General features: G+C 42.3%; 1 protein-coding gene across 18 annotated transcripts in view; it reads left to right on the top strand.

Moving 5' to 3' along the window:
* LOC143815937 (protein 4.1-like) overlaps positions 1 to 24,813 on the top strand; it is a 405,258-nt gene that overhangs the window by 196,567 nt on the left and 183,878 nt on the right. For all 18 annotated transcript variants that reach the window (XM_077295758.1, XM_077295756.1, XM_077295754.1 and 15 more), the window contains one exon: positions 7,482 to 7,524. In XM_077295758.1, coding sequence (XP_077151873.1) covers positions 7,482 to 7,524 — 43 coding nt within the window. The remainder of the gene's footprint in view (positions 1 to 7,481; positions 7,525 to 24,813) is intronic.

The following is a 24,813-nucleotide window of genomic DNA, read 5'->3' as shown; positions in this document are numbered from 1 at the left end:
TGCATGCACAGTGCGCCCGCCGGCCAGCACCCGGAAGATCTTTGAGGTCTCGGCTGCCGGGGGTAGCCGAGACCCCAAAGAACATGATCGGGGTCGGTTTTTACCGACCCCTGTTTTGCGATCGCAGGTAATTAACTGTTTACCGTCACCGTAAAAAAAATAATAATAATAAAAAAAAAAAAGCGATGTCATTCTCTGTCCTCTGATGTGATCGCACATCAGACGACAGAGAAATAGGGGGATCGGGGACCCTGTTATACTTACCGGTGTCCCTGGGTCCTCCTGCTTCTTCTACTGGCCGCTGGCTTCTTGCTCCGGTAAGAAAATGGCGGGCGCATGCGCAGTGCGCCCGCCATGATCTGCCGGCCGGTCACTGTGAGATCCTATCACAATGATCAAAATAAAAAAAATAGTAAATAACCCCCCCCCCCTTTATCACCCCCTTAGTAAGGAAAAAATAATAAAATAAAAAAAATGTATGTATTTCTATTTTCCAGTTAGGGGTAGGGTTAGGATATGTGCACAGGTAGAATGGTTCTCTGCGGATTTTTCCGCAGCGGATTTGATAAATCCGCAGGGCCAAAACGCTGCGTTTTTCCTGCGGATTTATCGCGGATGTACCGCGGGTTTTGTGCGGATTCCCCTGCGGTTTTACACCTGCGGTTTTCTATTATGGAGCAGGTGTAAAACCGCTGCGGAATCCGCAGAAAGAAGTGACATGCTGCGGAATGTAAACCTCTGCGTTTCCGCGTGGATTTTTCCGCAGCATGGGCACAGCGTTTTGTGTTTCCCATAGGTTTTCATTGTACTGTAAACTCATGGGAAACTGCTGCGGATCCGCAGCAAAATCCGCAACGTGTGCACATAGCCTTAGGGTTAGGGCTTGGGTTAGGGTTAGGGCTAGAGTTAGGGTTAGAGCTAGGATTAGGGTTAGAGCTAGGGTTAGGGTTGAGGCTAAAGTTAGGGTTAGGATTGGGGCTAGGTTTAGGGCTAAAGTTAGGGTTTGGGCTAAAGTTAGGGTTAGAGTTGGGTTTGGGGTTTGGATTAGGGTTGGCATTAGGGTTACATTTGGGATTAGGGTTAGGTTTGGGATTAGGATTAAGGCTAGGGTTGGGATTAGGGTTAGGGGTGTATTGGGATTAGGGTTAGGTTTTGAGGTTAGGGTTGTGATTAGGATTAGGGGTGTGTTGGGTTTAGGGTTTTGATTAGGGTTATGGTTAGCTTTGGGATTAGGGTTAGGGGTGTTTTGGGGGTTAGGGTTGTCATTAGGATTATGGGTTGGGATTAGGGTTAGGGGTGTGTTGGGGTTAGAGTTGGAGTTAGAATTGGGGGGTTTCCACTGTTTAGGTACATCAGGGGCTCTCTAAACGCCACAGCCAATTTTGCGCTCAAAAAGTCAAATGGTGCTCCCTCCCTTCTGAGCTCTGCCGTGCGCCCAAACAGTGGTTTACCCCCACATATGGGGCATCAGCGTACTCGGGATAAATTGGACAACAACTTTTGGGGTCCAATTTCTCCTGTTACCCTTGTGAAAATAAAAACTTGGGGGCTAAAAAATCTTTTTTGTGGAAAAAAAAAATATTTTTTATTTTCACAACTCTGTATTATAAACTTCTGTGAAGCACTTGGGTATGCAAAGTTTTCACCACACATCTAGATAAGTTCCTTGGGGAGTCTAGTTTCCAAAATGGGGTCACTTGTGGGGGGTTTCTACTGTTTAGGTACATCAGGGGCTCTGCAAACGCAACATAACGCCTGCAGACCATTCTATCAAAGTCAGCATTCCAATACGGCGCTCCTTCCCTTCCAAGCTCTGCCATGCGCCCAAACAGTGGTTTACCCCCATATATGGGGTATCAGCCTACTCAGCATAAATTGCACAATAAATTTTGGGGTCCAATTTCTCCTGTTACCCTTGTGAAAGTAAAAATTTGGGGGTGAAAGATCATTTTTGTGGAAAAAATGATTTTTTTTATTTTCATGGCTCTACATTATAAACTTCTGTGAAGCAGTTGGGGGTTCATAGGGCTCACAACACATCTAGATAAGCTCTTTGGGGGTCTAGTTTCAAAAATGGGGTCACTTGTGGGGGGTTTCTACTGTTTAGGTACATCAGGAGCTCTGCAAATGCAACATGTCGCCCAAAGACCATCCCATCAAAGTCTGCATTCCAAGCGGCGCCCCAAACAGTGCCCCCCACATATGGGGTATCGGCGTACTCAGGACAAACTGGTCAACAGATTTTGGGGTCCAATGTCTCCTGTTACCCTTGAGAAAATTTAAAAATTGCAGGCTAAAAAAATTATTTTTGAGGAAAAAAAAAAGGATTTTTTATTTTCACGGCTCTACATTATAAATTTCTTTGAAGCACTTGGGGGTTTAAAGTGCTCACCACACATCTAGATAAGTTCCTTAAGGGGTCTAGTTTCCAAAATGGGGTCACTTGTGGGGGGTTTCCACTGTTTAGGCACATCAGGGGCTCTCCAAACGCGACATGGCGTCCGATCTCAATTCCAGCCAATTGTACATTGAAAAAGTAAAACGGCACTCCTTCTCTTCCAAGCTCTGCAGTGCGCCCAAACAGTGGTTTACCCCCACATATGGGGTATCGACGTACTCAGGAGAAATTGCACAACAACTTTTGTGGTCTAATTTCTCCTGTTACCCTTGTAAAAAAAAAAAATTGGGGGCAAAAAGTTCATTTTTGTAGAAAAAACGTGATTTTTTTATTTTCACGGCCCTACTTTACAAACTTCTGTGAAGCACTTGGGGGCTCAAAGTGCTCATCACACATCTAGTTAAGTTCCTTAAGGGGTCTAGTTTCCAAAATGGTGTCACTTGTGGAGCGTTTCCTCTGTTTAGGCACATCAGGGAGGGCATCAGGGAGGCATATCACTAACAGGAGACCGTGGGGCGGATGTATGTGGAAACCGCCAGGGAGTCCTGAAAAACTCACTCTGCAGGAGGACTGCGATGACCAGCAGCATAAGCAGATGAGTATATTGGTAATGGGTGGACGTGACATGAGATCCCACTAAGTGGCCCTTGTGGACAAACACCTAGAGAAGTTTCCTTGAGTGGAAAACGGTGTGATTGTTCGTTCAGCCACTGATTTGGGGGATCTTCAGCCCATCCAGGATATTTGGCAGTTAAGGTCCTATATCTGTATGTGTATTCAGTATATTGAATCTGCGCACTGTTACTATAGGATCCATCATCACTGTACTCTACATTCCCCTAGAGGAGCCCCGTGAGAGGTATCCCCCGTTATACCTATTGGAGTATACGGCCCCCGTATTTACGGTAGAGTACGTTATCACCAATAATCATCTGAGTATGCTGGGAGGGGGGAGTTCCCTTCATGTTGGTACGGTAGACTGAAATATAGGTGGATTGTAGATCTCTGTCTTTATAGGGACCATATTTGGCCCTTAGAGGTGAATAGAGACAGTGAAATTTTATATGGTTCGTCAGTTTGTTTTGTGTATTTTTTAAGTCCGCACCAGCACTTTTGTGACACTGTTTGTCTACAGCACATTTTTAACTAAGTAACATAGTAAAAGTTACATTTTAACGTCTCTATCATTTCAAAAACCTGCTGATTTTGGTATTTATATTCTTTGGTTTTTGACCCCTAAAAATTTGGTAAGCCAGGCTGGTTCAAGCACATCAGGGGCTCTCTAAACATGACATGGCATCCGATCTCAATTCCATCCAATTCTGCATTGAAAAAGTCAAACGGCGCGCTCCTTCTCTTCCAAGCTCTGCGGTGCGCCCAAACAGTGGTTTACCCCCACATATGGGGTATCGGCGTATTCAGGAGAAATTGCACAACAAAATTTATGGTTACATTTCTGTTTTTACACTTGTGAAAATAAAATAAAAAAATGGTTCTGAATTAAAATGTTTGCAAAAAAAAGTTAAATGTTCATTTTTTCCTTCCACATTGTTTCTGTTCCTATGAAGCACGTAAAGGGTTAATAAACTTCTTGAATGTGGTTTTGAGCACCTTGAGGGGTGCAGTTTTTAGAATGGTGTCACACTTGGTTATTTTCTATCATATAGACCCCTCAAAATGACTTCAAATGTGATGTGGTCCTTAAAAAAAAAAAAAAAAAAAAAATGGTGTTGTAAAAATAAGAATTTTTCAACTTTTAACCCTTATAACTCCCTAACAAAAAAAAAAATTTGTTTCCAAAATGTGCTGATGTAAAGTAGACATGTGGGAAATGTTATTTATTAACTATTTTTATTAACTATTTTGTGTGACATATCTCTCTGATTTAAGGGCATAAAAATACAAAGTTTGAAAATTGCAAAATTTTAATTTTTTTTCATAAATAATCGCAAGTAATATCAAAGAAATGTTACCACTAACATGAAGTACAATCTGTCACGAAAAAACAGTCTCAGTATCAGTGGGATCCGTTAAAGCGTTCCAGAGTTATAACCTCATAAAGTGACAGTGGTCAGAATTGTAAAAATTAGCTTGGTCATTAAGTACCAAATTGGCTCTGTCACTAAGGGGTTAAGAAACTCCAGCAATATTTTTGAATCGATATTTGAAGCACTATAGCGCCTCACTTTACAAATCCCCCCTTTTTTTTAAATTCTTTTGGATAAGGGATATATTGGGGATAGCCGCCGAGGAGCGGGGGCGCCATTTACGTCAACTTTAAAATAGGGTGCCAACCTCCGCTGGTAGGCAGGGTCAAAATAGGGTTATCTTTTTTGCTTATTTTGCTTTAAGACTTAGGACCCTATCTATATTGTTGGCCACACTGTATGCATGTAACTGTTTCTTTTCTACCCCATCCCACAGGGTTGTATAGGGATAGAAGGGACAAGTTCATGGTGAGCGGGGGCGCCATTTTCGCAGGTCTTAGGGTGCCAACCTCTGCTGGCTGGTAGGGTACATATAGTGTAGTGCAGGGCTAGGAACTGTCCTGGCCTTTTCTATGGTATGGTTTTACATGGTGGTGGTTTGGGTTGGTGCACCGGTTAAATATTTTTAAGATAAATTAATAAAAGGTATTTTTAATGTATTCAATAGCTACACTGGGGCTTTTTCTGTGAATTTCAGAACAATCTCCTGCAGTAGGATTAACAGACCCTCACTGCCCCCTCTATTGTACAATGTAATGGATGCATTGTATTTTTAATTTATTTTTCAAAAGAATAAAGACAAATCAGTGACATAGGTTGAAAAAAGACCTAGGTCCATCAAGTTGAACCTTTCTTCACCAATTGTACATTTTGTCACTTATTTATAATGTCCGCCATTACTACCTCTTGTGGTAGGGCCCTCCACAGTCTGACTGCTCTGACTGTATATAACCCTTTCCTGTTTAGCTGCCGGAATCTCCTTTCTTCCACCAGTGATGAATGCCCCTTGGTCCTCAGTATCGTCTGTGGAAGGAATAAGTCATGTGCCAGTCGTCTGTACTAGCCACACACATATTTATTTATACATATAAATGAGATCTCCGAGGCATCCTTTTTTTTTTTTGTAAGATAAACAAGCCTAACTTTTCCAACCTTTCATCATATGAGAGGCCTTCATCCCTTGTAATAATCTTGTTGCCCTCCTTCGAACTGATTCTAACTTCTGAATATCCTTAATATCCTTTTTAAAATGTGGAGCCCAAACCTGGATCCAATATTATAGACGTGACCTCACCAATGATTTATTTATTTATAAAGAGGTAACATGTTGGGATTGCACGATTTCTCTCTTTATACACCCTAAAATCTTGTTTGCTTTTGCTGCTGCTTGACATGGAGTACTGCTGCTCTCAGGTTACTTGTAAACAGAATACCAGAGTCCTTCTCCTGTTCTGTAATCCCAAGTATACTCCCATCTAATGTATATGCAGCATTAGGATTACTCCATCCTAAGTGCATTTCTCTACAGTTATCTACATGGTGACCATGGCGGCCATTTTGAATTCAGCCATTTTGGATCCAACTTTATTTTTTCAATGGGAAGAGGGTCATGTGACACATCAAACTTATTGAGAATTTAACAAGAAAAAGGTCTCCCGATCTGACCCCATTAGACTTTTATCTTTGGGGTCATCTGAAGGCAATTGTCTATGCTGTGAAGATGAGATGTGCAGCACTTGATACAACGGATACTGGAAGCCTGTGCTAGCATCTCTTCTGCGGTGTTGCTATCAGTGTGTCAAGAGTGGGAGAAGAGGGTGGCATTGACTATCCAACACAATGGGCAGCACTTTGAACACATTTTATAAGTGGTCATAAACTTGTAAATAACTCATGAAAGAATAAAGTTACGTTAAAAGCAAGTACACCATTGTTTTACTTGTGAAATTCTCAATAAGTTTGATGTCACATGACCCTCTTCCCATTGGGAAAAAAAAAGTTGGTTCCAAAATGGCCACCATGGTCAGCACCCATCTTGAAAAGTTTCCCCCTCCCATATACTAATGTGCCACAAACAGAAAGTTGATATCACCAACCATTCTCATTTTATTTAGGTGTATCCATATAAATTGCCCACCCTGTACATTAAACCTCATTTGCCAAGTGTTTGCCCATTCAGATATGTTATCCAGATCGTTTTGCAATATTATAATAACAAGATCAGGTTTTAGTATCCTACATAGTTTGGTGTCGTCAGCAAAGACTGACACTTTACTCTGTCCCATCCACAAGGTCATTAATAAAGTGGTTAAAAAGAATCGGTCCTAGCACAGATCCCTGCGGTACCCCACTGCTGGCTATATCCCATTTAGAGAATGTACCATTTATGACAACTTTGTTTTCTGCCAGTTATCAAATTCCTTACCCACCTACTTCAGTATAAGGCTGTCATGTGGTATCCTTAAATAATGATTTGCAAAGATTCATAAGGTTTCAAGTTGGTCAAAATTGTTGAAAAAAATTAAAGTTTAGTTACTCCTTAAAGGATCTGCTGCTAACGTTTTGGTGTCAGATAACACGGGCTCCACAAGACCTCCCGAGTGTATCCTATGCCTTGTTGGGCCAAATTTGTTGTGGTAGAACTATGAGGATCTACTTAGTGTTTGGTAACTTTAAGGTTATGACTGTTGGGTCATTCTCCTCCATCACGTTACGACAAATAGGGAGTCATCCCTAGATTTGGCCATTGAAGACAAACGAAACAATCTGGGCAATTAATCTAAAAAAAAAAACCTTTTATTAAACCCTTTCCAAATTTTGACACTTGCAGTTAGTAGTAGGGTGTTTTCAGATGTGCTAATATCTGTTCATGGAGAGACATACATAGGAAACATTCTTTTACTTTTTTTGGTCTTCGAGCACTACTTTTAGCAATGCCACTGCTCAGTCTGGAGATATTGGTAAGACTGTAAAGGCTCATGTAGGTTTGTCTTTACCATGTTATGCCTAAAGAATATGTGATTTGTTTTTTTCAGCATATTAAGTCCTCTTTGTAATAAATGGTTAAAACCCACTAATAAACCTTTCCTTTTCAGATATGGATAGATCCAATGAAGGACATCAGGAAACAAGTGCATGGTAAGTATATTCGTGTGTGATTGAGGCTCTTCTGTTGATGGCTGGTTAGAGATCGTACAAATAACGACAAGCTTTTGTATATTGAGTCAACTAATAAATTGATATTGGATAACACTGCAGCATTATTAATCACCTTGAATTGGCACCTTCTGATGGAATTTTGTATTGTTTGCCAGTTGTCTGACTCACATTGTACAGTTTCGAATAAAAAAAAATATCAATTTTTCATCTTTTTAACCCCTTCACAACAATTTCAATTTTTTGCGTTTTCAGTTTTTTCCTCCCAAAGCCATAACTTTTTTTTTCCTGTCTTCATAGACATATTAGGGCTTGTTTTTTGCAGGATGAATTGTACTTTTGCATGACACCGTTCATGTTACTACATAGTGTACTGGAAAACAGAGGTTTTGGGGTTTTCGCCCATAATGACCTGTTATATTTTAATTTATGGAGCTCTGAGGTGGCTTATATTTTTGCACAACTAAACTACATTTTTATTGGTACCATTTTGGGATAGACATGTTGTTTTGATTGCTTGTTAAAAGATATTTTGTGATATTGCAGTGTCTATATTAAAAAAAACAAAAACAAAAAAAAAAGTAATTTTGTCGTTCTGGAAAAAAATATATATTTTTTTACGGTTTACCAATAGGTTTAACTTTTATATTTTGATCTGACTTTTCTGAACGCAGCAATACCACATATTTTTTTGTCTTTTTTAATATTTTTATTTTAATGGGGGGAAAAAGGAGGGTGATCTAAACTTTTTTTTTTTTTTTTTTTTTTTTTTTTTTTTTTTAAATTATACTTTTTACTGTTTTTGTCAGTCTTGAAGCTGCGATCGTCTCATTGCTTGTGCTATATAACCATGCCATAGCATTGCTGTATATAACAAAAATCCCGGTGTAATTTGAAGCCTGGTCCTAAGGTGGTTTTCAAGGAAGCTCTGTGTAATAACAAGCATGGAGGTTTTCAACATACCTCCATGCTGTCACTGCAACCCATAATCACATCACGGACACGTTCACCTGTTGGCTCTCTGTTAATGATGCTGTGAGAGCTTGACAGCGTCATTTAACAGGTTAACAATCGCTGGTGGTGGCGCTTCATGCCATCTGCAATTATAACAGGCAGCTCCTTGCTTTAACCCCCAGCCGCTACCTGCAGATTATGTGGCAAGCTTACCCCTTGAGCCCGCCTCATACACCCGCCTACCGACTTGTGCCTTGCATGTACGATGGATGTGGTGAAGGGGTTGGCATGAACTATAATATTTATATTATATTCCGTATATAATTTATTTATTTTATATGGAATTGTGGTTGGAGAATAAATGTGAGCCAGTAATACAGTGAACTATTTATTTATTTATTTATTTTTTTTGTGGCCAATTCATCTTGGCATCAAACTGATACCTTTTGTAAGGCTAATAAAAAAACAACATATATTATTAAAATATATAAAATCACATGAAGTCTCGGTGAAAAATGTCACCAGACATCAAACGGATGTTGGATGAACATATTTTTTTGAATGACATTAAATTGCCCAGGTACCCCAAGTGTCAAGATCCCTGGTCATATCTACTCTTGCACTTGACAAGACCCATTAATTATTTTTTGTCATGGGAAAGTGATGTGTATTAGTTGGCCCGAAGTTTGTCTTGTAAAGCTTGTTAATAAATTGCTAAGCCTTATCCACATGCCTGTCTGTAACAAAAACAATTGGGTCAAGTGGTGGATGATTAAATGTTTCCTGTAACTTGTAGTTGGCATCCAATGTCATCACACACCTTACCAAACCTTGGTGATATGATTTAAACTAGTGAACAGTGAATGTGAACAGTGATCTTGACTTGTTCAGAGGGCCTACTATCCACCCCAGCTTAAAAAAAAAATATTTTTTTAACCCTTTAAGGCAAAATGACTTAACTGTACATCATTGCAGGTGTGCCCATGCATGGAGAGAGCTCAGGAGCTAAGCTCCATCCACACGTAATATGCAAGTGCTTCTCACTAAATTAGAATATAATCAAAAAGTTTGATTTATTTCAGTTCTTCAATACAAAAAGTGAAACTCGTGTTATATAGTCATTACAAATAGTGATCTATTTCATGATGGTTATGGCTTACAGCCAATGAAAACCAAAGTCATTTTCTCAGAAAATTAGAATACTTTATAATACCAGCTTGACAAATTATTTTAAAATCCAAAATGTTGGCCTACTGAAATGTATGTTCAGTTACTGCACTCAATACTTACAATTACTGCATTGATGTGACATGGCATGGAGGCGATCAGCTTGTGGCATTGCTGAGGTGTTATGGAAGCCCAGGTTGCTTTGATAGCAGCCTTCTAGTCGTCTGCATTGTTGGGTCTGGGGTGTCTCATCTTCCTCTTGGCAATACCCCATAGATTCTCTATGGGATTAAGGTCAGGCGAGTTTGCTGGCCAATCAAGCACAGTGATACTGTTGTTTTTAAACCAGGTATTGGTACTTTTGGCAGTGTGAACAGGTGCCAAGTCCTGCCGGAGAATGAAATTTCCATCTCCAAAAAGTTTGTCTGCAGAAGGAATCATGAAGTGCTCTAAAATGGTCCTGGTAGACTGCTGCCCTGACTTTGGTCTTGGTAAAACACAGATGACATGGCTCCCCAAACCATCACTGATTGTGAAAACTTCACACTAGACAAAAAGCATATTGGATTGTGTTACCTCACCACTCTTCCTCTAGACTCTAGGACCTTGAAAACGATCTGAAGGATCTCTGAGCAACAGTCCAGTTCTGTTTCTCTTTGGCCCAGGTAAGATGCTTCTGGTGTCTATTGGTCATGACTCATGAGTGGCTTGACACAAGGAATGTGACACTTGTAGCCCATGTTCTGGATACGTCTGTGTGGTGGCTCTTGAAGCAATGACTCCAGCAGCTGTCCACTGCTTGTGAATCTCCCCCAAAGTTTTGAATGGTCTTTTCTTAACAATCCTTTCAAGGCTGCGGTTATCCCGGTTGCTTGTGCACCTTTTTCTACCACACTTTTTCCTCATCCTGAGATCATGAGTAAGACTTCATACTTGAAACGCGTTGATCCTCCTCACTGGTGTGCCAGGTGTTTGCTATGTAAAGATTTTTCTTTTTGAAGAACTATTTATCGCTTTAGTTGTCTAATAAAGTCTCACAAAGTCTGAACTGCCTCCACCTCCAGCTGGATCATTTCTCTTTTTGTCTACACTTTTTCCTCCACTCAAATTTCCATTAGTATGCTTGGATACAGCACTCTGTGAATAGCCAGCTTCTTTAGCAGTGACCTTTTGTGGCTTACCCTCCTTGTGGAGAGTATCAATGACTGCCTTCTGGACATCTGTCAAGTCAGCAGTCTTCCCCATGATTGGGGAGCCTACTGAAACAGTCTAAGGCTATGATCACACGCTGCGGTTTTTGCTGCGGATCCGCAGCGGATTTGCAGCTGCGGATCCGCAGCCGTTTTCCATGCAGGGTACAGTACAATGTTACCCTATGGAAAACAAAAACCGCTGTGCCCACTTTGCGTTTTTCCGCTTGAAAATCAGCGCGGATTTTCTGCGGGAAAAAAAAAAGTAGCATGTCAATTCTTTCTGCGGATTCCGCAGCGGTTTTCCACCTGCACCAATAGGAAAGTGCAGTTGGAAACCCGCAGTGGAATCCGCAGTAGAAACCGCACAAAAACCCGCAGTGAAAACCACCGCGGTTTTGCACTGCGGTTTTTCCAAATCCGCAGCTGAAAAATCCGCAGCAAAAAAAGGATAGTGTGAACAAGCCCTTAGGGATCTTTTTAAACGCTTAGGAAGCCTTTGCAGTTGTGTTTTGCTAATTATTCTAATTTACTGAGATAACGACTTTTGTGTTTTCATTGGCTGTAAGCCATAATCCTCAACAGAATTAAACACTTGAAATGGATCACTCTGTAATGACTCTATATAATGAATTTCACTTTGTGTATTGAAGAACTGAAATAAACTTTTTGATGATATTCTAATTTAGAGAGAAGCACTTGTATGTTCACTGTTACATAGCCGTCATCTGTTTCTAAAAGCAGCTGCTGAAGTGGAGCTTTAATTGCTGTTAACAGTTTAAATGCTGTTGTCCGTCTCGGACATAGGTGTTTAAGGTTGTGTGCACACGTTCAGGATTTTTCGCTATAAAAACGCATAAACACATACATATGCCTCCCATCTTTTATAATGCATTCCGCAATTTTTGTGCACATGTTGCCTTTTTTTCCGCTAAAAAAACGCATCGCGGTAAAAAACGCAGCATGTTAATTAATTTTGCGGATTTTTTGCGGATTTCCCGCTATATTATTGCATTGGGAAATCTCCGGAAAAAGCGCAAAAAAAAACGCGAAAAAAACGCATGTGGATTTCTTGCAGAAAATGTCCAGTTTTGTTCAGGAAATTTCTGCAAGAAATCCTGACGTGTGCACATAGCCTTAATAGAACGCTCCCTGGTGTTTGAACCGCACCAGTTCCCATCGGCCGCTCACAATGCAATGCTGGGGCATCGATGGGTTACCAGATTTAGAATTAGAAATGCTGTAGATTTTGCACAGATTTTACTTTTTGCGCTGCAGTGAGTGAAACTAACAGTAGTTAACCTCTCCTCATTATAATACCACCTCTCTCCCTGTGACGTGCAGTTGCAGCGCCTGTAATCCCACACATGTGTTGTCCACTCACGTGGTTATGTAAAACTTATCTGCTCTTCTATGGGCAATGTCTTCATCGATCTTCTGTGCAGACGTCGGCAAATCTCTGCTACTTCTCAGTGACTGCACAGAAGATCGCTGAAGACTCTGCCCATAGAAGAGTAGATACGTTTTACATAACCACGTGAGTGGACAACACATGCGCAATTCAGGTTGAACGATGGTCTACCTCTAATATAGAGACCAAGGTTGTGGGCCCAATTAAAGTGAATTTGTCACCAGTTGTGTCTGCACAGCTTTTTTGCTAACTGATTGCTGCTGGATCTGTTTTAACGGGTAATTATGGCACATATGAACAGAGCCTTATCCTGATTATGTAGAAATGTCCTGGCTAGAGAGCTTCTGGTACATATTACACCTTGCATCTATGCCACATCAACCACATCCATCAGGATATCTCAGCCCAATCTCCTCAGTGCCTGGGTCCCCTTCCCTGCCGCACCTCAAGCTTACTAGACATCTTTGAGCCTGTTTCAGAAGAAGAAGTTTCCAAGATCCTCACTTCTGCTCGGCCTACCACCTGCAACAGTGACCCCATTCCTAAACATCTCCTGCAGTCTGTCTCACCAGTGGTCACCACTCGCCTGACTAAAATATTTAACCTCTCTCTTTCTTCAAGGTATCTTTCCCTCCTCATTTAAACATGCCATCATAACCCTATTACTTAAAAAGCCATCCCTGGACCAGAACTGCACTGCTAACTACAGACCTGTCTCTAACCTTTCCTTCATCTCTAAACTCCTGGAACGCTTGGTCCACTCCCGTCTAATCCGCTATCTCTCGGATAACCCTCTTCTCGACCCCTTACAATCTGGTTTCCGCTCTTTACACTCCACTGAAACTGTCCTCACTAAAGTCTCTAATGATCTAATAACAGCTAAATCCAAAGGTCATTGCTCTCTGCTGATTCTCCTGGATCTCTCTGCCGCATTTGACACTGTGAATCACCAGCTCCTCCTCACTATGCTCCGCTCTATAGGCCTCAAGGACATCTCTCTCCTGGTTCTCCTCCTACCTCTCTGACTGCTCCTTCACTGTATCTTTTGCCGGCTCCTCTTCCTCTCCTCGTCCCCTTACTATCGGGGTTCAGCAGGGCTCAGTCCTAGGCCCCCTCCTCTTCTCTCTATACACTGACCCTATTGGACAAACTATCAGCAGATTTGGGTTCCAGTATCATCTCTATGCTGATGACACCCAATTATATACTTCTTCCCCTGTCATCACCCCTACCCTAATTCAAAATACCAAGGATTGTCTGTCTGCTGTCTCTAACATCATGTTCTCCCTCTATCTGAAACTAAATCTCTCCAAAACGGAACTTCTTGTGTTTCTCCCCTCTACTAACCTCACTCTACCCAACATCGAAATTACCCTGGAGGGTTCAACCATAACTCCCAAGCAGCATGCCCGCTGTTTTGGGGTCATATTCGACACCGACCTTTCCTTTACTCCCTATATCCGATCACTCACTCGCTCCTGTCACCTGCATCTTAAAAACATCTCCAGAATCCGACCTTTTCTCACCTTTGAAACTGCTAAGACTCTTACTGTCGCTCTTATTCATTCCCGTCTGGATAACTGCAACTCTTCTGATCGGTCTCCCTCTTACCAAACTTTCTCCTCTCCAATCCATCTTGAATGCGGCAGCCAGGGTTATATTTCTGTCCAGCTGCTTCACCGATGCCTCCATCTTGTGCCAGTCATTACACTGGCTACCCATTCGGTACAGGGTCCAGTATAAACTCATCTCTCTCACCCACAAAGCCCTCCACAGTTCTGCACCGCCTTATATCTCCTCTCTCATCTGTCTATCGCCCTACACGTGCCCTCCGTTCTACAAATGACCTAAGTCTAACATCCCCTGTAATCCGAGCCTCGCACCTCCGTCTCCAAGACTTCTCTCGTGCTGCGCCAGCTCTCTGGAATAACTGTTGTATAGAAAATGTTCAGCACAGCCTGAAGGAGGAGGTGTGCACGGTCATAGGTTCCCAAACCTTAGTGTATAAGTTACAAGTGACTGGCACACTCCAGAAGTGTTGTGATGCAAAAATGGGGGTTTATTTTACATACAGTACAAACGTTTCGGTCGATACTGGACCTTCATCAGTGTGCTAAAGGGAAATATATACAAAGAAAGTGACATCCAATGCATAAAAAAACAAAATACAGAAAATAAGCATAAACAAAAAACAAAAAGAACAAAAGTATATACATCACATAGGAAGATATAGTCATGATTGAAGGTACAAAAACAACTCCAATGGAGAAGGTAGCCGAGATGCATTTGCTGCAGAATATGGGCGTATACATGTATAGATGTGGTAGTGCAACACGGAGGGAGAAGCAAAAAGGGGGGGGGGGTGGTTTTGGGGTGTTGATAGGGGACCACTAGGCCATAAGGTATGGGGAGGGAGACCTACCTAATTAACCAGTATGCTTGAGGAAGCCCCAAGATATAATCTATTTTATCTCTTGGGGCTTCCTCAAGCATACTGGTTTATTGTCTGTACATGTCACCGCTTAATTGTAAAGTGCTGCGGAATATGTTGGCGCTATATAAATAAAAATTATTAATTATGCCAACTAGCCATGTTCAGGACTGTTTTTTTGCCTCCTAACAAAACAGATTTTCTTCTTGCTGTTAGTGACAATGTAGAAAATGACAGTTGTACCATTTTTCGTTATACCGATATGTTCCCTTAAACCACCTTGCCTTATACAATTTGTCATCAAGCTAAACATGTGATTTGTTGTTTTTTTTTCTTTTGGCTCCTATTGGCCACAAATGGACATAAACATCCTCAGCACAAGTTGACAATATGTCAAACTTTCAAAGAAATGTTATGAAAGACACGTCTGTATGAAATCGGCCTTTTAACTAGATTGTCATGGCATGGGTAATGTCCTCATGCTTCAGGAACATGTGCCCACATATACAGTAATGAAACTAGTTTTAGTTTAGTAGTCGTGCTCTCATTTTTCGGCTTTATAATCAGCATGATGCAGCTTAGTGATGATGGGATGGGAGGGGTTGTATAAACCTTTGGCACAGATCTCTGTGGAAATGGTTAGCTTGGAGGGAGCGAACAGCACTGATCCCTTTCCAGATGGCTCAACGGCCTCTAGATTTAAGCCTCTTTAGCTGATCAGTCGTCCGTGTTGTGGTGTTTCAAGATGAGTTTGCACCATAAGCTGGCCTCCTTTCCCTTTGTCTATGCCCCATTTCCTGCCAGTGATATATTGTTGTTCTCATGTCTTGTTTTTTTTATTTTAAATCATGTGATTGGAATTCTATATTTATAGTTGTATTGGTGTATTGGAGTTTACAATTATTTAAGATATTGCACATAGATGGTGCATAACAGTCGACCCCAAATCAGATTCAAGACCTTTGATCTCTGTACTGATCACATTCCTGCCATTTTTGTAGCTTAATGCTCAAAGCCACACTGTAATCATACAGGAAAAAACATTATTGCAAAAGCACATTAATGTGGTTATGCATAGACTCATGAAGCACCTGCCACCACAGCTTCTTCCCTACATGAAATGTGGCAGAAGGCAGAGACACACAAAGCTTACATTTGGCCTCATGGTTCATTTGCTTTTGCTCACTTCTACTTTTAGTGAGTAGAGTGTGCAATTTCCACGTTGTGCTAACAAGTAATTATTTTATGTATTGAATGAAAGAACTTCACTAAACTTTATAAGCTTTTTTTTTTTTTTTTCTTAAAGTGTAAACTGGGTCTACATGGGGACTTTAGCTGTTTGTCTACAAAATCATAGGGATGTTCTCCCAAATGCTAACAGAAAGTGGCTGTTGTGACTTCAACATGAGGGACGCCATAAATCCAGCCCTAGTGGAGTTCATTGCAAGAGCATTCATTCATTTGTGATTTTAGCCCAAAGTTGCCCTGAAGTCCTAGCCTTAAGGAGTGGGATTGCTTTCCTTTTGCCTCATTGGCAGCGACTAAATCACAATAAGTAAGATGGTCTTACTTTCCAATAGCCCCAGAATAATCCATCCATTATGGCATTTATTGGATGCCTGCAGTTATTGCCAAGGCCTAATTGGGACACATCAAATGAAGAGAGCAATCATTGAAGGATATTATGGTCAGAAGAATAGAATGAACAATGTTAAGGGGAAAACCGGTAACCAAATGGCTTCATACTACAACCCCTGGCTTAAATTATGGAATCCCCGACCTTGGAAGATGTTCATTCAGTTGTTTAATTTTGTAGAAAAAAAGCAGATCACAGACATGGCACAAAACTAAAGTCATTTCAAATGGCAACTTTCTGGCTTTAAGAAACACTAAAAGAAATCAAGAACAAAAAATGTTGTAGTCAGTAATGGTTACTTTTTTAACTAAGCATAGGGGAAAACTGATGGAATCACTCAATTCTGAGAAAAAAATTGTGGAATCACCCTGTAAATTTTTATACCAAAAATAACACCTGCATCAAATTAGATCTGCTTGTTAGTCTGCATCTAAAAAGGAGTGATCACACCTTGGAGAGCTGTTGCACCAAGTGGACTGACATGAATCATAGCTCCAACACGAGAGATGTCAGTTGAAACAAAGGAGAGGATTATCAAACTCTTAAGAGGGTAAATCATCACGCAATGTTGCAAAAGATGTTGGTTGTTCACAGTCAGCTGTGTCTAAAATCTGGACCAAATACAAACTACATGGTAAGGTTATTAAAGGCAAACATACTGGTAGACCAAGGAAGACATCAAAGCGTCAAGACCGGAAACTTAAAGCAATATGTCTCCAAAACAGGAAATGCACAACAAAGCAAATGAGGAATGAATGGGTGGAAACTGGAGTCAAAGTCTGTGACCGAACTGTAGGAAACCGCCTAAAGAAAATGGGAATTACATACAGGAAAGCTAAACGAAAGCCATCATTAACACCTGAGCAATAAAAAACAAGGTTACAATGGGCTAAGGAAAAGCAGTCGTGGACTGTGGATGACTGGATGAAAGTCATATTCAGTGATGAATCGCAAATCTGCATTGGGCAAGGTGATAATGCTGGAACTTTTGTTTGGTGCCGTTCCAATGAGATTTATAAAGATGACTGCCTGAAGAGAACATGCAAATTTCCACTGTCATTGATGATATGGGGCTGCATGTCAGGTAAAGGCACTGGGGAGATGGCTGTCATTACATCTTCAATAAATGCACAAGTTTATGTTGATATTTTGGACACTTTTCTTATCCCATCAATTGAAAGGATGTTTGGGGATGATGAAATCATTTTTCGAGATAATTCATCCTGCCATAGAGAAAAATCTGTGAAAACATTCCTTGAAAAAAGACACATAAGGTCAATGTCATGGCCTGCAAATAGTCCGGATCTCAATCCATTTGAAAATCTTTGGTGGAAGTTGAAGGTTGGAGCCTTGTCATGGACCATTTTCTTCAAAGCTGATCTGGCAACAGCAAGCAGAGAAAGTTGGAGCCAGATTGATGAAGAGTACTGTTTGACACTCATTAAAGGGAACCTGTCACCTGAATTTGGCGGGACCTTTTTTCGGTCCGATGGGCGGTGTTTTCGGGTGTTCTATTAACCCCTTCCTTTCCCGTTGGCTGCACGCTGGCCGCAATATTGGCTTAAAGTTGATTCGCTGTCCTCCGTAGAACACGCCAGCGCAAGGCAATCTTGCCTTGCGCACGCGCAGTATGCTTTGCCCAACTGCGGCCAAAGCCGAAAAGCATTAGTGCGCATGCGCCGGCGCATTATGTCCCGGAACACAGCGAAATACTTCCGGGGTGAATAAAAGACCCGAAAACACCGCCCATCGGACCGAAAAAAGGTCCCGCCAAATTCAGGTGACAGGTTCCCTTTAAGTACATGCCTCAGACTGCAAGCTGTTATAAAGCCAGAGGTGGTGCAACAAAATACTAGTGATGTATTGGAGTGTTGTTTTGTTTGTTTATTTTTCATTTATTTTTGTTCTTGATTTCTTTTAGTGTTTCTTAAAGCCAGAAAGTTGCCATTTGAAATGACTTTAGTTTTGTGACATGTCTGTGATCTTTTTTTTTCCCCACAAAATTAAACGACTGAATGAACATCCTCCAAGGCCGGTGATTCCATAATTTTTGCCAGGGGTTGTATTAAGATAACGGCAGCGAAGACCCTGGTGGACCTACCTAGGCTTGCACAAGATTGAACTTTCATCCATCAAGTCGCCATGGCTCATGAAATAAATCGGCCATAGGACAATATAGCCTCAGTCCATGACTTTTCTAAGGCTGTAACATTACTTTGTTGTAGTCTAAAACTGTAGTGTGAGGGTCTTTTTAAGATTATCAATAATTTATCATTTTGCCCCTTAATTTTTGCTTCTGAATACATTAAATGAAAGGATGCCACAAATACCGTTGTGTGTCTAGTGTCGATGAAAATTTCAGTAGTAATTTATACAGACAGTAGGAAGTATATGGCGCTCTTAAACAGGGCAGATTGCAAGCTGTAAACATGTAAAAAGGCATTTCATGTGAACACAACCATAGGAAACAAAGGTGAATTGTTATTATAAGGTCCCTCTCGGTTTGGATTTATGGTAAGTGGAGTATTTTTCTTTCATTTCCCTTTGTAGCACTGCCGCAAGTACCGTATTTGTGCATATTGTGTGTCTTCTGCTACCGGAATAACAGATGCCACGAACGTTGGTAAAATAAAATAATAAAACTTTTTAAAATTTGCTTAAGGCCAGTCTCACACGTCCAGATAATTCCGGTACCGGAAAAATCGGTACTGGAGTTATCGGTGTCCGTGTGTCCGTGTGCTCACATGGCACATCAGTGTGGCACACGTGCGGCCGCCGTGTGCCGACTGAGGACCACACGGACCGTGCAGGAGACAGCGCTAGAGTTAATCGCTGTCCCGTGCTTTGGGTGCTGAAGCCGGCATTCATTCCTTCTCCCCAGCAGCGTTTGCTGGAGAGAAGGAATGAAAAATCAATGTTTTTGTGTTTAAAACAAAAGTTCGTGGTCACCTCCCGCCTCCCACCCCCTGTGCGCCCGCCCGCTTGCATTAAAATACTCACCCAGCTCCCGCGATGCTTCCTCTCGGCGGGTGGGAGGCGGGAGGTGAACACGAACTTTATTTTAAACACACAAAAAAAAACAACTTGATTTTTCATTCCTTCTCTCCAGCGAACGCTGCTGGGGAGAAGGAATGAATGCCGACTTCAGCACCACACGCAGGGGGGGACAGCGCTTAACTCTAGCGCTGTTTCTCCTGCGGCGGTACGTGCACACGGAGGAGAGTGCACATTGTTCTCCGTGTGCACGTGTGCAGGACGCTTTGCGGACCGTGCTGCCGGAGAAAAACGGACATGTCTCTGTGTTTTGCACACGGACACACGGTCCGCGAAAAATCATTGACATGTGCAGAGACACATTGATTTTAATGTGTCTACGTGTGTTAGTGTCTCCGGTATGTGAGGAAACTGTCACCACACGTACCGGAGCCACTGACGTGTGAAATAGGCCTAAGACAAAGTTCCCATGGTGGTAAAAACTAACCGTTTTTTTTGCTGCATATCCCCACTCTTTCTGTCAGTTCTTCACAACTATCTAAAAATTTACAATATGAAATAAAAAAATATTAAAGGCCAAGCTATAGATGCAGAATAATTGAAGTATTATGGCACTTGAAGTTTGAACAAAAATAAATATCAACCCTTTCACACCTCGTCACCCTGGCCTGTTTTCACCTTTTTGACAAGGCCATTTTTTTTCCTAACTCTGACCAGCGTCATTTTACGAGAACTCAGGAACACTTTAAAGTATCAGTTCGCATCTCGGCTTCAGGAAAATGGCTGCCGCGATCTCCATCTGCGCACGTGCGGCATCCCGCGGCCATTTTCCTGAAGCCCCGGGCAGCAGAGCGCTCCATCTGCGCACGCGTGGCCACAGGAAGATGGCCGCCCCCACCGATCACCAGGGGAATAGCGCAGATTGTGCTCTTTTTCCTCACCTGTGCAGTGGATTCGGCACTTGGGCATGCGCAAACCACTACGCCACCAACGGAAAAATAAGCAAGATCTGGTGCAGTGGATTCGGCACTTGGGCATGCGCAAACCACTACACCACCAACGGAAAAATAAGCAAGATCTGGGGGAAGAAACAGCGATGTCACCACGCTCATCCGACCAGACCAGCCCGATTGACAGGTGAAAACGGCAAATTTGGTAACGTATTTCGGCAGCATAGGTGGGGAATCAGGGTCCACAAAATACACTATTGTAATGCACAGCTCAGGCCCTATTTAACGGTATTTTTATCTCATACGGAAAAAAACGGGGTGACAGGTTCCCTTTAAGTTTTCGGGAAATTTCTAATGTTTTCATCCCTTCACCAAGGCATTGCACTATTTGATGCTTTTTGGCAGCAGAGCGATCCTTTTTCTTTCCCATGTTACTTGAAAACTGTGACCTGCTTAATAATGTGGAACATCATTTTTAAGTAGTTTTCCTTTAATTAGAATCACCTGGAAAACTAATTATCACATGTGTTTCAGATTGATTTCAGTGATCCATTGAGCCCTGAGACAATACCATCCACGAGTTTATTTGAAAAACAAAACAATTAAATCTTTATGACACTTAAATAATAATTTGGAACACAGTGTAAAGGTTAAAATTTCTAGTTTTTCCAACAAAATTTATAAAACTATTTTTTTAGGGACCACATCACATTTGGACTGACTGTGATGGAAAATACTCAAAAGTGACACCATTTTACAAACTGAACCCCCAATAGTGCTCAAAACCACATTCAAGAAGCTTATTAACCCTTTAGTGGCTTCACTGGAATTAAGGCAATGTGTAAGGGAAAAATGAAAATTGCATGCCCCCCCCCCCCCCATACCCGTAGAAGTGCAGGCACAGCACGAAACGGCCGTCGTCTTGGTTCTCCCCTGCTCACAAGAGCTAAGGCTCTAGTAGCTCCGGCCATGGAACTAATATTTTTTCAATAAAGTTTATATCCTGAGAAGATTGGTGAGTGCCCTCATCTTTTTACTTATTTATTGGACATTTATTTTTATGTTTTGCCACTTTTACACAAGACTTTCATATAGAAGAAAAGAATTGTTTTTGCATTGCTATGTTATGAGAGCTATAACTTTTTTTTTATTCACTGATTGGGCTGTTTGGCGGCTTTTTTTTTTTTTTTTTGAGGGACAACATGATGATTTCAGCGCTATAATTTTTATTTCCATTCGACTTTTTGACTGAGTTTTATTCCACTTTTTGTTCTGCAATATGATGAAAAAGCTTAGTTTTTTTACACTTTTTTTAAAATCTATTTTTACGGTGTTCTCTGAAGGGGTAAACTAGTTTGATAGTCTTCTGTACTGGGTCTTCTGGACACGGCGATACCAAATATGTTTCCTTTTTTTTTTGCTATTTTTATTTTACTTTTTTGCTTAGTCCCTCCATGGGACTTTAACTTTTATTACTCTAATCACTGGCGTTATAGCATTGTATTGCACCAGCACTGCAATGCATTATACCCATCAATATTAGGCCTCCTTCAAACGTCGGTCTTCGATACGTGTGATGACAGTTTTCACACTGACACGTAGACCTATTCAAATGAATGGGTCTGCACCAGGGCCGGACTGGCCATAGGGCACTTCTGGCAAATGCCAGAAGGGCCGGTGCCAGTGGTGGGCTGCTCAATCCGCCGCCCCCGCCGTCGCATTCAACTATACTGGCGTATAGACGCCGGTACAGTTGAATGCAATGATGGAGGAGAGAGCGTCTACAGACGCTCCTCTCCCATCATTCCCCGCTCTGCCTCTGACACTGCGGGTGCGCGATGATGTCATATCATCGCGCACCTGCTGTGTCCCGGGCAGACTGCAGCTGCTGAGACAGGAGCAGGAACCAGGAAGCAACGCTGGGCACGAGGAGAGGTGAGGAGAGTTTTTTTTTTTCTGGACTGTGGGGCCATTCTCGGAGGAGGTGAGGGGAGGAAGAGAAGAGATGTGGGCTGTGCTCTGTGCTGTATACTGCTGTGGGCTGTATATAGTTCTCTGTGGGCTGTGCTCTGTGCTGTATACTGCTGTGGGCTGTATATAGTTATCTGTGGGCTGTGCTCTGTGCTGTATACTGCTGTGGGCTGTATATAGTTCTCTGTGGGCTGTGCTCTGTGCTGTATACTGCTGTGGGCTGTATATAGTTCTCTGTGGGCTGTGCTCTGTGCTGTATACTGCTGTGGGCTGTATATAGTTCTCTGTGGGCTGTGCTCTGTGCTGTATACTACTGTGGGCTGTATATAGTTCTCTGTGGGCTGTGCTCTGTGCTGTATACTGCTGTGGGCTGTATATAGTTCTCTGTGGGCTGTGCTCTGTGCTGTATACTGCTGTGGGCTGTATATAGTTCTCTGTGGGCTGTGCTCTGTGCTGTATACTACTGTGGGCTGTATATAGTTCTCTGTGGGCTGTGCTCTGTGCTGTATACTGCTGTGGGCTGTATATAGTTCTCTGTGGGCTGTGCTCTGTGCTGTATACTGCTGTGGGCTGTATATAGCTCTCTGTGGGCTGTGCTCTGTGCTGTATACTACTGTGTGCTCTGTGCTATATATAGTTCTCTGTGGGCTGTGCTCTGTGCTGTATACTGCTGTGGGCTGTATATAGTTCTCTGTGGGCTGTGCTCTGTGCTGTATACTACTGTGTGCTCTGTGCTATATATAGTTCTCTGTGGGCTGCGCTCTGTGCTGTATACTACTGTGGGCTGTATATAGTTCTCTGTGGGCTGTGCTCTGTGCTGTATACTGCTGTGGGCTGTATATAGTTCTCTGTGGGCTGTGCTCTTTGCTGTATACTACTGTGTGCTCTGTGCTATATATAGTTCTCTGTGGGCTGTGCTCTGTGCTGTATACTACTGTGGGCTGTATATAGTTCTCTGTGGGCTGTGCTCTGTGCTGTATACTGCTGTGGGCTGTATATAGCTCTCTGTGGGCTGTGCTCTGTACTGTATACTACTGTGTGCTCTGTGCTATATATAGTTCTCTGTGGGCTGTGCTCTGTGCTGTATACTGCTGTGGGCTGTATATAGTTCTCTGTGGGCTGTGCTCTGTGCTGTATACTACTGTGGGCTGTATATAGTTCTCTGTGGGCTGTGCTCTGTGCTGTATACTACTGTGGGCTGTATATAGTTCTCTGTGGGCTGTGCTCTGTGCTGTATACTGCTGTGGGCTGTATATAGCTCTCTGTGGGCTGTGCTCTGTGCTGTATACTACTGTGTGCTCTGTGCTATATATAGTTCTCTGTGGGCTGTGCTCTGTGCTGTATACTGCTATGGGCTGTATATAGCTCTCTGTGGGCTGTGCTCTGTGCTGTATACTACTGTGTGCTCTGTGCTATATATAGTTCTCTGTGGGCTGTGCTCTGTGCTGTATACTGCTGTGGGCTGTATATAGTTCTCTGTGGGCTGTGCTCTGTGCTGTATACTGCTGTGGGCTGTATATAGCTCTCTGTGGGCTGTGCTCTGTGCTGTATACTACTGTGTGCTCTGTGCTATATATAGTTCTCTGTGGGCTGTGCTCTGTGCTGTATACTACTGTGGGCTGTATATAGCTCTCTGTGGGCTGTGCTCTGTGCTGTATACTACTGTGGGCTGTATATAGTTATCTGTGGGCTGTGCTCTGTGCTGTATGCTACTGTGGGCTGTATATAGTTATCTGTGGGCTGTGCTCTGTGCTGTATATAGTTCTCTGTGGGCTGTGCTCTGTGCTGTATACTACTGTGGGCTGTGCTCTGTGCTGTATGCTACTGTGGGCTGTATATAGTTCTCTGTGGGCTGTGCTCTGTGCTGTATATAGTTCTCTGTGGGCTGTGCTCTGTGCTGTATACTACTGTGGGCTGTATATAGTTATCTGTGGGCTGTGCTCTGTGCTGTATGCTACTGTGGGCTGTATATAGTTCTCTGTGGGCTGTGCTCTGTGCTGTATATAGTTCTCTGTGGGCTGTGCTCTGTGCTGTATACTACTGTGGGCTGTATATAGTTCTCTGTGGGCTGTGCTCTGTGCTGTATACTACTGTGTGCTGTATATAGTTCTCTGTGGGCTGTGCTGTATATAGTACTCTGTGGGCTGTGCTGTATATAGTACTCTGTGGGCTGTGCTGTATATAGTACTCTGTGGGCTGTGCTGTATATAGTACTCTGTGGGCTGTGCTGTGTATAGTACTCTGTGGGCTGTGCTGTATATAGTACTCTGTGGGCTGTGCTGTATATAGTACTCTCTGGGCTGTGCTGTATATAGTACTCTCTGGGCTGTGCTGTATATAGTACTCTCTGGGCTGTGCTGTATATAGTACTCTCTGGGCTGTGCTTTATATAGTACTCTGGGCTGTGCTGTATATAGTACTCTGGGCTGTGCTTTATATAGTTCTCTGTGGGCTGTGCTGTATATAGTTCTCTGTGGGCTGTGCTGTATATAGTTCTCTGTGGGCTGTGCTGTATATATTACTTTGTGGGCTGTGCTGTATATATTACTCTGTGGGCTGTGCTGTAT

Source organism: Ranitomeya variabilis, chromosome 3 (genome assembly GCF_051348905.1).
Source record: "Ranitomeya variabilis isolate aRanVar5 chromosome 3, aRanVar5.hap1, whole genome shotgun sequence".
Classification (NCBI taxonomy): Eukaryota; Metazoa; Chordata; class Amphibia; order Anura; family Dendrobatidae; genus Ranitomeya; species Ranitomeya variabilis.
This window is presented reverse-complemented; position numbering and strand designations above follow the sequence as displayed.